Source organism: Triturus cristatus, chromosome 1_1, assembly GCF_964204655.1.
Source record: "Triturus cristatus chromosome 1_1, aTriCri1.1, whole genome shotgun sequence".
NCBI lineage: Eukaryota > Metazoa > Chordata > Amphibia > Caudata > Salamandridae > Triturus > Triturus cristatus.
The window spans coordinates 6764419-6779326 of record NC_140579.1 but is presented as its reverse complement, the minus strand read 5'-3'; the positions used below and the strand labels follow the sequence as shown (position 1 = coordinate 6779326).

Below are 14908 nucleotides of genomic sequence, written 5' to 3'. Positions count from 1 at the left end.
TATACAGGAACCTTTCTTGCAAATACATCACAGCAAGGTGATACTTCGTACAAATCCAAAGTTTCTGCCCAAGGTCATTTCCCCCTTCCATTTCAATCAATCGGTGGAATTACCTGTCTTTTTCTCGCAACCTCAATCTGTTGCGGAAAGGGCCCTACACACACTCGATGTTAAGAGGGCTTTACTGTACTACATACAGAGGACACAACCTTTCAGGAAAACTAAACAATTGTTTGTTTCCTTCTCTCCACCACATAAAGGCAACCCCATCTCTAAATCAGGGATAGCTAGGTGGATTGTAAAGTGCATACACATTTGCTATCAAAAGGCAAAAAGAACATTATCTGTTCCACCTAAAGCCCACTCTACTAGAAAGTTAGGGGCTTCTATGGCTTTTCTAGGGAACATACCCTTAGATGACATCTGCAAAGCAGCCACATGGTCAACACCGCACACCTTTACAAAACATTACTGTGTAGACGTGCATTCCAAGCAGCAAGCTAGTGTGGGCCAGGCTGTACTAAAGACACTTTTTCAAACCGCTGCAACGGATACCGGTGGTCGCCGCTAAGGTTGGGTGCTGCTATATAATCTATGCTAAGTGTACAATCTGCAGCTCATATGCCTCGAACGGAATATGCTACTTACCAGTATGCATCTATTCTTGGCATGTAGAGCTGCAGAGTTGTACACGCCCACCCGCCTCCCTGGCTACCTGTATCCGTTCCAGTCCATCTTATTTAGATACAACACACATGGGTTTCTCACTGTTATTACTACGCTCCATCATTTCCCTGTTGGCGAAAAACAATCTGAGGATGGAGCCGAAGCCCATGCGCAATACGATCCAAAGGAGGAGTCACCGAACTCGTGACTTCCAAAGACTGTCCAAAGAACAAAAACAAACTGCAAACATCCGGGCCCAACACCAGATGGCGATCTATGCTAAGTGTACAGCTCTACATGCCAAGAACAGATGCATACTGGTAAGTAGCATATTCCTTCTCAGTAAACTCCCCTGTGTCATCAGGAAACCCTTACATTTTCATAAATCCCTGCGAGTTGTCAGAAGACTCCTGTGAGTCCTGAAATAATTGCAACAAAAATGAGTTGCTGTCCTCACAAAATCTATTTGCATCTTTAAAGCTTAACTGAAGTCCTAAGGTAAGTAACCTGAACACACAGAAAACATAAGCACATTCTGGAAAAGTCCCCCCAGGTTTTACTCAGTTCAGAGTTGTGCAAAAACTACGTCAAAATGTCCTAACTGTACAAACACAAATGGTGGCTCTGCTCACAACAATTGCAGATCCAATTTTCAGCACTATTGTTAGGGATGTTGGATCATACACATATGTCTTCATGTGGGGTAGAGGAGCTACCATGGTACGGCAGACACCCTGCCACCTAGGGTGTTCACCTGCTTAGGACAATGTCCTTGGCAACAATTATACAAAATAATAAGTACTAGAGCACACGTAGAAAGGCCATTGAATAAAGAAAGTAGTCCTAATATGAAGTTCATCAAATTATTTGCCCTTTTTTGTGAAGTTCTTATTCCATTTGTAGTTTCCACAATGTTTGGTTTATTTACAAGCAGGAACAGCCAATATCTGGTCTATACGAGCAAAAGCAGCCGACACGTGTTTCGTCCATTGGACCCTTTCAAGGCTGCAGAAAATATACATACATTGGTATAGAACATCATCGCTCATGAAATCTTTTACGTAAAATTCATGTGTCAACCTCATGTAGCAGTGATGAGGGGAAGGAAAATAGTGACATGAAATTCTTAATGCCGGTCACAACGCACTGAGGATATTGTGTAAAAATGCATTGTAGCATCAGAGTACCCAAAGCCATAAAACGCGGTACCCATGATAGGTGATGTTGACCGAAAGAAGAGAACCAAAGGAAGGGGGACATAGAGAATGCAGTATATATTATAATACAAGTGAAAAACTAGACTTTGCATGCATTGTGCTCGCTAAGATACAAAGAAATGTGTATTTGGTGTTCCTTTTTGCACTCAAGGAAAGAATATATATTAGTTGTGAGATTTAATAAGAATATAGAATACCTGAGCGCCTTGTAGTAAGGACATTGTCCAAAAGTAGTCCGATAGATACAGAGAAGATCTTGTCGGAATCTATTTAAAATATATATCAAACTGCATGTATATGCAACTATGCTGAGGAAAATATAGGATTGTGCAGAAAAGTAACAAGCATTGGCATAGCCAATAGGTCTCGCTTTTGGGACCTTAGAAGTATTTAGTTATGCAGCACAATATCCTTTGTGCAACAACATCAACTGTTGCATGGCTAAACCTTGTACCTTATAAGTGTTTAGCCATGCAACAATTGATGTTGTTGTACCAAGGATATTGTGCTGCATAACTAAATACTTCTAAGGTCCAAAAAGCGAGACCTATTGGCAATGCCAATGATTGTTTTAAATGGATTGTCTCTCTTCCGGTTTATGTTATGTACGCCTGTATAATGCTCTCTTGTAGCCTTAACTGATGGAATGAGCTTTGCTTGTGTTGGTTAAACTGTTGCGTTTTCAAACATTTTGATACGTGTGGGATAATGGGCTGCAGATCGCTGAATTAATTTTAAGATATTTTAATTTATATACCATTTTATATTTGTTTTAGGTTGGTGTTCTGTGTTTGCTGTATTGATTTAATTAATTGCTATTTATTGTAGATGTTTATGATATTTGTAATTGCCTATGTCCATGAATAGAATAATGTGCAATATTTCTGTAAGAATGCATTTCTTGGAAATTAAGAGTCTGATCTGATTATACATGTGTGCATTTATATATAGCATATATATTCCTGTTCTGCAGAGGCCACCCTCTTCACTGACTATAAAGATGGTTCTATATTTTGAATGAGGCCATACAAATTGCACAGAAAGGTATACTTTGCAAAAGTCTGTGAAATTTGTTGCAGCTTCACAAAAGCTTGCAATCTTTGTCACGTCACTATGAAAATCATGAAATGTGGGGAAATATATGTAATCAGCAAGTCCCGTAGTGGTTGCAGGCAGTAAAGAAGACACGGGCACAGACCAGGATACGTGCAAGTAGCAGCTTTATAGGCAGGTAACTGAGTTGCATTATGTTAGGAGTCACGAGATGCGTGTGTTGTACGGTGAACGTGAAATATAGTGACAGTACAAACTGGTTAACTGTAATTTTGCTGCAGAGCATGACATGCACAATCACAACAATGCCCCAAATCGTGGATAGATATCCGATGCCGAAACGGGAGAGGTTCCGAGGACAGTGAAAGAAGTAAAGAAATGAGTGGCGGCGCAGTGGGGGAATAAAAATGTGAAGGAGACGCGTGAACGAGCCCATGTTCGCATTAAAGTTTGACGAGCGTGGGAGCTAAACGCCATAAAGAAGTTGAGATGCGAGTGCGATCACAATGAAAGATAGGGCTTATGGCATAATCACAGCGCAGTGCTGGTTAAGGGAATTCCATAGGTAAAGCACACTGCCTTGCATGGACAGGCTGACGCGCAATGTAACCCCACTAACTCGTCCCAACTGTATGTAGTCCATACGGAAACCCCAACAGTAGACGGGGCAACTAGTGTGAAAACAGCTTAGCAGGGGTGGACAAATTAAAGAATTAAATAATGAAATCAAAAACAGGCACTGTGCAACAAGTTACTGTATAGTGAAAAAGATCTAAGAGTGCATAATGGTGTAACGTTATATGCAGTGATTATATGCTAAATGCGACAGAAAGAAACACACAACAAGCACCAGAAAATGTCTGCTGTCTGAGGCGGCATTGGCTTAGTCGGGAAGTGAATTGCTCATTGAAGAATTCCCATCAGATGCTTCCGAAGTTAAGAATAACAAGCTAGCGAGAAGGGAGGGGGGAGAAGGGAGGTGGGAGAAGGGAGGTGGGTAGTGAGAGCAGACAGCAAGGGGGTGGAGGAGGCTTAATGAGCCATGACAGAAAGGCAGATGGCGGCTGCGGGCGTGCACGCTCACGTGCACTCAAGCTTTAGGCCACCAAAAGCCGCTGGTGGCACTTTTAAAAGCCACTTACTAAATGTCTCGAAGAGGCAGCATGCGCTGTCTCAGGCGAGACCTAAAAATCAGTACACCACAAGGAGAGCAAAGTCTCCTGAGTAGTATAAAGGGAAGTGCTAATAACAACATATAAAAGTAGACCAGTTTAGAATGAAAACGGGTCACCCAAATGAAACGAGGGAAGTGATTCCATGTGTAGCGGAATACAGTGAAAAGGGCCAATGTACGAATAGTTGTCTCGTGAATTTCCTGACGGATTATATAATTACATTTCTAGGGCCTTGAAAAAGTCACTATTGTCACTGCTTTAAGCAAGCAGATATTCCGGCCATTCAATAGGTTGTGTATGAGTATGTAGCATCCTGTCACGTCCGCAACCCGGCCACTCAGCTGAAACAAGAGCCCCGAGCCACCCACATGGATACCTCTCTGGCATAGGATGAATAAGTGGATGAGTAAAGCTGTCCCCTCCATTTTTTGTGCAGTTTCTGGGCTTCTTTCTCCAACAAATGTGTATCTCGGAGGAGAGCTAAATGAACTCCAATCCTCCTAAGATAGATGTGTGTTCTATACCGTTTCACGAAGGAGTTTAGACCCCTCACATTCCATGTGGCAAATTTAAAATTTCACCCATCTCGTAACATCCCACCCCCCCTCGTTCTCCTCCTCCGCAGACACACCTCCCCACACCATTCCCAAACCCCCACCACCCTCAGACACACAACTGATGCTTCAACAACGATAATAACCCCAAACCATATGCAACTCCCATTATACCACCTGGGTAAACACCTTTCAACTTAGCTACTGTCCTCCCACACATAATGCTACTTCCACCCACCCAAAATCAGTCTCAATTGAACTACAGTGTATATACAATCCCTCTATTGGGTATAAACTGGTATTATATCTTAGGGGCAGAAAACAGTCAGAGGGCGGCGCAATCTGCAGTTCCGCTCCCTAATACCCTGAGGTACTCACACTGGTAGTCAGGGAATCAGTCACACCACAGAAAAGTAGAAACAGGAGAAGGTATGGGAGAAAAACAAGAAGTAAAGTATAATAGAGCCAGGTGAAAAGGGGAGGGTTGGCAGCTTGGCGGGTGAATGACCCGGGACCTCTATCAGTGCCACCACCTCATCTTATCACACCTCACTTAAAGTCCATACAACAATGACTGAGTATCCCAGGGGGAGCCTCAACAAACAGACTAATCAGTCCCGTCGTACTACTGGGTGGCATTCCCCCTCCAGCCCTGCTCATACCTGTCACGCCAGGGGCAAGTGCAACATCATTCTACAGCACCTTCAGTGTGGTCCATAAATATGTGTCCATATTCGACCATCTGCTCGCTCGGGTGTTCGTGAGTCCCCAACAGATCCGATTCTGTGCTTGAGGAAGCAGCAGAAGTAACTGCCTCAACTAGGGCCCTGGCTGCTTCTCACTCCTGTCATTGTTTTGCTAGGTCCAGAGTACCATCAGATTGCACCACCGTTCTCGCAGCAGATCTGGAACGGCGTCTACGTTGGCTTTGTCTCCTTGGAGTAGCCGAGGCTCCTTCTCCGTGCCACAGTGAATCCCGAGCCCGTCCCGTAGATGTCGAAGGCTGACATTCAGCACTATGGACCTCCAGCCAGTCCCAAGTGTTCTCTGGCATTATGATAAAATGAGAACGTCCATCCCGCAGCACCTGCAGTTTGGCAGGATAAGACGACATATACTTCAAGCCAATCATTCTTAGCTTTTGTTTGACACTAAAGGACTGCCATTGCAATTGGACAGCTCTTGTATAGTCTGGGAATATTCGTATACTGCTATTTACAAATATCGGGTCTCCATGGGTCCGAACCCCTCATAGTAGTTTATCTCGTTCTCTGTAGTTGAGAAATTTTCCTATTATGCTTCGGGTTCGAGCTCCTGGTTGCGGCGGTGGGACCAATGACTTGTAGGCCCTTTCCACCACAAGAAATAGTGTCACGTTTGTGAGTGCCGTCTTGTTCCAGTCTTCCATGAATGTCTCTGGGACGTTACCTCCGGCGCCCTCGGGGAATCCCATAAATCATAGGTTACATCTGCAGGACCAGCCCTCCACATATTCCATCCGTGCCTCCAATCGACTCAAGCAGACCGCCTGGGCGGCCACCGTCACCTTCAATGTGGAGATCTCCCCCTGCACTTCCGTGACCTGTGTCTCCGTTTCCACTGATTGCTCCGCTACCGTGCGAAGGTCAGTGCGGAGGAGGTTCATGTCTATGGCCATGGCTTCGGTTTTGGCCTGAGGCTTCAATTGCTGCCGGAATCTGGGCCCCGAGGGCTCCATTGCAGGTTGTATCACCTCTTCAAGAGACTGATGTGGTGGTACCCGCTCCCTGTACCGTGAACTGGTCAATCTTTGTCTGCTTGCTGCCCCTGCGCAGTTTGTCCTTACCCATGCCACTTCGAGGACCTGCAACTTTCTCTCCCTCAATATCTCCAGGATTTCTGGTGGAAGCGCTGCAGTTGTGGTCGCTCCCCACACCTTGTGTGTTTAGAATGAATGCCACCAGTGGTACCAGTCCAATTCTCCACTGGTAAGCTGTGTGAGGGACTCCAGGATTAGCAGCGCGGAGCAGCAGCACAGAGGATACAGAGTTCCCACCTCCTGGTGTCACCTGCAGCTCTGATTCAAATCCAGGGTCCGGTGTTCAGATGCCTGTGCAGGGATCGCACCAGGCACTCATGTGACTGTGGAGGCCATGCTCCTAGTTCAGAGCTAGTTAACAGCGACAATCCTACAGGAGGAGAATGTCAGGATCAAAGGCAGGTTGCAAGTCACACAGCCCACTCACCAGTCAATGGGACCGGCCACCAAGAGTGTGGGTTCACGTCCAGTCCAGTTCACCTCCACGCTGGCAAGGCTGACTGCTAGTCTCCTCTCGCTCCTCTGCACGACCATCAATCCCGGGGTGGGGCGAATAAACAATTGCTGGCAGCCTCTCGCTTGTGTGTGCAGCCACATTTATTATACCCTGCAGGCATACCCTTGCACAGCACCTGGAGGGGGGGTGGGGGAGGGGGGAGTCCACAGAAAAGCTCCTCCTCAAGCACCATGGGTCCACCAGGGCCACCACTGGATCCGTCCCCAGCATCCTACCGAGGGCCCCTTGCATCAACCAGGGCGCACCGTTGTCACGGCTCATCTCCACCACGGCATGTAGGAGTGCCTGCAATGTCCAGGGGATCAGCAGTCACAGTCTCTCTCGCACTCGGCCTCAGGAGGGGAGTAAATCAATGCAGCCACCATGTTGGGGGGTCTCTCCGTGGCGAGGCAGTCACCAAGAGCAGAGGCGTGACGGGGCTCCGTTACAGGCTGCAGGTTCTGTCAGCAGGCCGGCCCCACCACTATCGGGGTATCAGCCATCCCACTTTACCACCCACACTCCGTTCACCTCCTTTCGGCAGCTCCCCAGGTTCTCCCCACAGCTTCGGCAGGCAAGGTGGTCTCCAGCAGAGAGGTAGTGACTTGTAGGCCTCTCCTCGGTTTGTGCATCAGCGCGTTGCAGACAGCTCCGGGGTGTCACTATTTCCATGCCCCCTGGTGCCGCCCTATCTGTAGATCAGTTTCAAGATTTTCAGAGTCGAGGGGGCGGCAGGAGGAAGGAGTATGCCTGTGTCTGGGCTGGAGCTCTCTTTTAGTGCTGCCTCCCGGCCATCTTGTTGGCCACGCCCCCCCATCTTATCTATCATTAATAAAATGAATGGCCATGCTGATCCTATGAATCCACCATAGGCTAAATGAACAGCTAGATCCTATGGATGCCGGAGCCAAAGATGAAAAGAAGAATCCTAAGAAGTAACAGTGCCTCGAGGTTACATATAGTGTCATGACCTCTCCTCTCTGCAGAGAGAGGTAGTATGGGGCACTAATCATCTACTGAGGCCGACTTGCGCTCCAAGTCCAGTCTACTGACATCTCTTACAGATCTGAGCCATTCTGATACCTTTGGTGAGTCGGGAGTAATCTATTTCTTACAGGTTTCCGTTCTTGCTAGCGATATCATAAAAAATATCAGTGAGGCATGATCCAAGTTTAACTCGTTCCAGTACGGGCACAAGTCCATCCCAAATCGGATCAGGCAGGGGCTTACGTTAACTTCGCAGCCATTAATTTCTTAAAACGCTTGACTTACATACCACCAGAAGAAGGCAAATAACGGGCAGTCCACAAACATGCGTATATCATCCGCCTCTGTGTCACCGCACTTCTAATATTTTGATGGTTCCTATGTGATCTTAGCCAACTTCGTTGGTGACCAATAAGGTCTATGGAGAGTAAACAAATGATTCTTTTTAAGTGGTACTGGTTTGATCAGAGTGTATAACAGATTTAAAGATATTCGCTATAATTGCTCTTTAGCTAGCGCCAGAAGATCCTTTTCCCATTTTCTTATCTGTTGCAAAATGAATACCCAATACCACTGGGAAACCTCTTTTTTTAGGTTGTTACTTAGCCGTCACCCACTTGAGAAAATCCTCCTGCACCGAACCGCTCACCTCTGACTACGTTTGGGATGACCACTAACAACAAAGCGGCAGGCATTTACATTTCGAAAGCCCCGCTTAAAATGTTTAGAGAGCGCTTGTCATGTCACCCCAGATGGAAAGGTTGCCATGCTGGAGAGGGTAACTAAGTTTATCTTTAAGTCACTTGGGGGTTCCAGGAGAGCCCCAAATTGGTGCCAGGTCCGCATTGTAATCTATCCTGAGAATTCTCCTAAAGGATTCCCACACCCTCAGGATTGTTAAGAGTACCTTTAACCTATCTTGTTTAAAAACTTTGGGTCCCCAGTCTTAAACAAAAAACATTTTCAGGCTTAAATGCTTCAACATAGCTCTACACAATTGACCCATGTGAGAATTATCTAGCTCGCCAGCCAAGAGCCAGGAATTCTTGAACTGGAAAGGATAACAATAGGATTCAAAACTCGGAAGAGCGAGCCCCCCTTGCTTCAGTCTCATCCTGACCTTTTTTCATGAGATCCTGGCTCCCGTGGATGCCCATATGAAGCTGCCGACCCTCCCTTGCTTCAGTCTCCTCCGGGGCTTCTTTCATGTGATCCTGGCTCCCCTGGACGCCCATATAAAGCTGCCGACCCTCCCTTGCTTCAGTCTCCTCCTCCTTTCATGAGATCCTGGCTCCCCTGGATGCCCATATGAAGCTGCCGACCCTCCCTTGCTTCAGTCTCCTCCGGGGCTTCTTTCATGAGATCCTGGCTCCCCTGGATGCCCATATGAAGCTGCCGACCCTCCCTTGCTTCAGTCTCCTCCGGGGCTTCTTTCATGAGATCCTGGCTCCCCTGGATGCCCATATGAAGCTGCCGACCCTCCCTTGCTTCAGTCTCCTCCGGGGCTTCTTTCATGAGATCCTGGCTCCCCTGGATGCCCATATGAAGCTGCCGACCCACCCTTGCTTCAGTCTCCTCCGGGGCTTCTTTCATGAGATCCTGGCTCCCCTGGATGCCCATATGAAGCTGCCGACCCTCCCTTGCTTCAGTCTCCTCCGGCGCTTCTTTCATGAGATCCTGGCTCCCCTGGATGCCCGTATAAAGCTGCCGACCCTCCCTGGGGCTTCTTTCATGAGATCCTGGCTCCCCTGGATGCCCATATAAAGCTGCTGACCCTCCCTTGCTTCGGTCTCCTCCGCAGCTTCTTTAGTGAGATCCTGGCTCCCCTGGATGCCCATATAAAGCTGCCGACCCTCCCTTGCTTCAATCTCCTCCAGAGCATCTTTCATGAGATCCTGGCTCCCCTCGATGCCCATATGAAGCTTCCGACCCTCCCTTGCTTCAGTCTCCTCCTTCTTTTGTGCGATCCTGGCTCCCCTGGATGCCCATATGAAGCTGCTGACCCTCCCTTGCAATTTCTGCAAAAGCTTTTTGGGGAAAGGAAGTGGTTTAGTGTCAAACAAGACAATCACCTTCGGAAGAACCAGCATCTTAATGGTGTTCACCCTCCATAGATACCGAGGGGCAGATTTTCCCTCCATCTTGTAAGGCGAGCATCTATATCACGGTGTTGCTTGAACATGAAATACCTTTGAAAAACCTTTGGCAAAACAGGAACAGTTTGTTTAATTAAACATAGCGGTGGGAGAACAGTTACAGGCACAGGGTCTGAGGAATGTCTCAAATTACAATCAATCTGTAGCGTTCTTATATACAATTCATTATAGGCAATAAAATGTTTCTGGAGATCCTTGTAGGGAGAGGAATGTAAGTTGCTCCCTCTAGATTCATAAATTAATTTTAATTGATAATCCAGGTGGGCCTCGACCTTGCAAGGACAAAATGCGGCCAGTGGTTAAAGTGTCCAGATGTCTGGACGGGGAGCACGTGATCACTGCGTGTTCTGTGATGTGATTTTCTCTATGTTCCTAACTCATGTAGCATCTGACTTTATGCTGTTTTTGGAGCGCGTGTACCCCCTCCAGCCATGCTCGCTTTATTGGGGCCAATCTCCCTTAACAATTGTAGTGTTTCTTCACTAATCCGTGGGATTGATCTCGGATTTCCCGTCCATGCATTTGTCTGCCGGCTACGTGCCACCCCTCCTGTGGCCTGTCAATCAGTAACCTTGGGCCTAGGTCTCAGTGCTTGCCGGACTATGTATTTGCGAGTCGAGGTTGATGCGGCGTTCACATCGGGTGAATTTGTTAATAAGGACGCGATTTTGTTCAAATAAATAAATGTATCATGTGTCATATCCGCATCGAATTTTTCCAAATTCACAAGGATACCTTAGTTAAGTTTACATCCGGTATTTCCTCCAAACTCTGAGTTACGATGATCCCAGGATTCCTAATCTGGTTTCTGGTTTGAAGCCCTACCTTCTCTTTAGCTCATGTCATAATCTCTGTCCTCCCCTTATTGATTAGATATCCTGACAGACTCCCAGAATCTCTGGCATACATCTCAAGCTGTGGAACACAGAGCTCTGGCTTCGATGCACACAGAACTATGTCATCAGCATGCAGTGCTAGTCTGGTTGGTAACCCTGCAGCTTTAAAGGGAAGAATGGTCTAATCCTGCCGAATCATCTGGGAAAAGGGCTTAATATATACACGGAACAGAACTGGCGACAAAGGACACTGCTGTCTAGTTCCCCTGGATATCTGAAACAAAGCTGTAAGTTCGTCATCCAAAATCTTAGCTGCCCGCACCTTAAATAGCATTTGCACAACTTCAGTAACATTGCTGCTGAAACCATAATCCTGCAATGCCTCCCAAAGATGGAACCAATCAACCGTATCAAATGCTTTAGCAGCATCAATTCTTGCGATTCTCAACAGGAGATTAGAGGCCTCGTCCATATCATTTGCACCAATGTCATTGGGTTAATTCACACAGCTTCCTTCCAGGTATAAACCCCTTATGATCGAAATGGAGCAACTTTTGAAGGACATCTGACAACCTCTTAGCCAAGATTCCTGGAATCATTTTGTAATCACAGTTCAAGTAAGATATAGGTCTGTAGAAATCCACTAACCTAGCATCTTTACCCGGCTTAAGGATCATAACTACAGGTGCCTCATGTTAGGAAGGTGGAGTTTAACAGCCTTCCAGAGAGATCTCATTAAAATGAGATACCCAGAGACAGAATCCCGCCTGGGCCTGCTGCTTTCCCTTTACTGAGCCTCCTAACCTGTTCCCTTATCTCTCCCTCAGTGATCCCGTCTGGGCCTGCTGCTTTCCCTTTACTGAGCCTCTGCACCTGTCCCCTCATCTCCCCCTCTGATCCCTCCTGGGCCTGCTTCTTTCCCTTTACTGAGCCTCCTAACCTGTTCCCTTATCTCTCCCTCTGTGATCCCGCCTGGACCTGCTGCTTTCCCTTTACTAAGCCTCCTAACCTGTTCCCTTATCTCTCCCTCTGTGATCCCGTCTGACTCTGCTGCTTTCCCTTTACTGAGCCTCCTAACCTGTTCCCTTATCTCTCCCTCTGTGATCCCGTCTGGGCCAGCTGCTTTCCCTTTACTGAGCCTCCTAACCTGTTCCCTTATCTCTCCCTCTGTGATCCCGTCTGACTCTGCTGCTTTCCCTTTACTGAGCCTCCTAACCTGTTCCCTTATCTCTCCCTCTGTGAACCCGTCTGGCTCTGCTGCTTTCCCTTTACTATCCCTCCTAACCTGTTCCCTTATCTCTCCCTCTGTGATCCCGTCTGGGCCTGCTGCTTTCCCTTTACTGAGCCTCCTCACCTGTTTCCTTATCTCTCCCTCTGTGATCCCGTCTGGCTCTGCTGCTTTCCCTTTACTGACCTCCTCACCTGTTCCCTTATCTCTCCCTCTGTGATCCTTCCCCTACAGCCTAAAATCTGCTGTTCTGTACGACGTGGGAGTTTTTGTTTTACAACCAGTTTTTCATTACTAAGTGGTCTGGGTTCATATCTACCTTATATATCCCACTAAGGCTCTTCAATATCTTAGTTGTAGAGAATGGTGACAAGGTTTACACTGGCAGAGATTGGATGTGACAATGTTGTGTTGTGGGTGCTGTCGGGAATTCACGTGGACCTCAGGTAGGAAGGCATTTATTAAGTATATACACAAGACTCCTCCAGGAGCAGATGTAACCTGTTACTCAACCGCCCCCCTCACTCAGCCAACGGCCGCTCCTCGAAAACCCACAATGAGGCACTCCATAGCATCATATAAAGCACACTTGTCTCACTGAGCCATCTGCCATAGAACACCTACATCCTGTCATAAGATGTTAAAGGTACTTTTGGATATCGTTAGAGCTTTGACTGTTGTGTATGAACAGTAACTCACACTGAGCTCTAGTCCGCAGGCGCTGCTCTTAATACTGAATCGTATTTCAACTACAGGTCCTATGTGATGTTCATCCTTTGTTCCTGTAGCTGTCATTGTTCTTTAATACAAAGATGATGTGTGTGTTATTACAGGTGTAATAATGTGAAGATTCAGAGCCCAGAGGTGGTGGTGAAGAGTTATAAAGGTAAATACCATTGTGATGATTAGCTCTGAATTTTACCGTTCATGAAAGTGACATGGTATGATGTTCTATGGTGTGGTGTGGTGTGCTATGGTGTGGTGTGGCGTGGTGTGCTATGGTATGATGTGCTATGGTATGAATGAATGAATGAAAGGGCATTTGTAAAGCGCATGGCTACCTGGGAGTGTCCCAGCGCTAGGTGTGGTATGGTGTGGTGTGGTGTGCTGTGGGATGGTGTGATGTTCTATGGTATGGTGTGGTGTGGCGTGGTGTGCTATGGTATGATGTGCTATGGTATGAATGAATGAATGAATGAATGAATGAATGGGCATTTGTAAAGCGCATGGCTACCTGGGAGTGTCCCAGCGCTAGGTGTGGTGTGGTGTGGTGTGCTGTGGGATGGTGTGGTGTGCTGTGGGATGGTGTGGTGTGCTGTGGGATGGTGTGGTGGGCTATGTATGGTGTGGTGTGCTATGGTGTGGTGTGCTATGGTGTGGTGTGCTATGATGTGGTGTGCTATGGTATGGTGTGGTGGGCTTTCGTTTGGTATGGCGTGGTGGGCTATGGTATGGTGTGGTGGGCTATGGTATGGTGTGACGTGCTATGGTGTGGCGTGCTATGGTGTGGTGTGGTATGGTGTGGTGTGCTATGTGCTATGGTATGGTGTGGTGTGGTGTGTTATGGTGTGGTGTGGTATGTTGTGGTGTGGTGTGGTGTAGTGTTGTGTGCTACGGAATGGTATGGTATGTATGGTATGTTATGGGATATTATGGTGGGATGGGATCAGATGGGATGGTGTGGACTGGTATGTTATGGAATGTTATGATGGTATGGTGTGGTGTACTATAGGGTGAGATCATTGTATAATATGGTATAGTGGTATGGGATAGTTTGTTATGGTGCTAATGGATTGAATGGGATGGCGATATGGTATCGAGTGGGCTGGTATGGTATTGTATGGCATTTTATGGTAATGTGCACTCACGTCAGGGTACAGGTACTTGATTTGTGTCTCTAAACTTTGTCTTTTCCAGATTTTTCTAGATTTCTACTTATCTCGATTCTGTATACGTGCTGCCGCATTTCCTTTGCTTAAATCATTCTTCACCTTGGACATTCATGCTAAGTTTATTGGAAATTCAGATGCGGTAATTTCACACCTCACATTAATGATACTGCTAGGCTTGACAACTGCGAGCAACTCAGTTACTGCAGTATTCTGAGACTATTGAATGGGAAATTACCTCAAAATTTGGTATTTACCACATAACATTCTATTTCCCAGAGTTTTAGCACCAACAGGGACCAAGAGTATGTATCTACACTGACCCAACGCATGCATCTACACTGACCCAACGCATGCATCTACACTGACCCAACGCATGCATCTACACTGACCCAACGCATGCATCTACACTGACCCAACGCATGCATCTACACTGACCCAACGCATGCATCTACACTGACCCAACGCATGCATCTACACGGACCCAACGCATGCATCTAAACTGACCTGGCACATGCACTTACACTAACCTAGTGCAAGCATCTGTACGGACCCAGCTCATGCAACTACACGGACCCAACTCGTGCATCTAAATTGACCTGGCACATGCACCCAGTCTAACCTAGAGCATGCATCTACATGGACCCAATGCATGCATGTAAACTGACCTAGCACATTCACTTACACTAACCTAGCGCAAGCGTCTACACGGACCCAACGTATGCATCTAAACTGACCTGGCACATGCACCCGCACTAACCTAGCACAAGCATCTACACAGACCCAGCTCATGCAACTACACTGACCTAACGCATGCATCTACACTGAGCTAGTGCCTGCATTTGCACCTACT

At 46.9% G+C, this 14908-nt stretch overlaps 1 protein-coding gene across 2 annotated transcripts in view; it reads left to right on the top strand.

The window, feature by feature from the left end:
* The window catches only part of LOC146869090 (E3 ubiquitin-protein ligase TRIM39-like), a 96465-nt gene that overhangs the window by 60369 nt on the left and 21188 nt on the right, over positions 1–14908 (top strand). For both annotated transcript variants that reach the window (XM_085599820.1, XM_085599796.1), the window contains one exon: positions 13000–13052. In XM_085599820.1, the coding sequence (XP_085455946.1) occupies positions 13000–13052 (53 nt within the window). The remainder of the gene's footprint in view (positions 1–12999; positions 13053–14908) is intronic.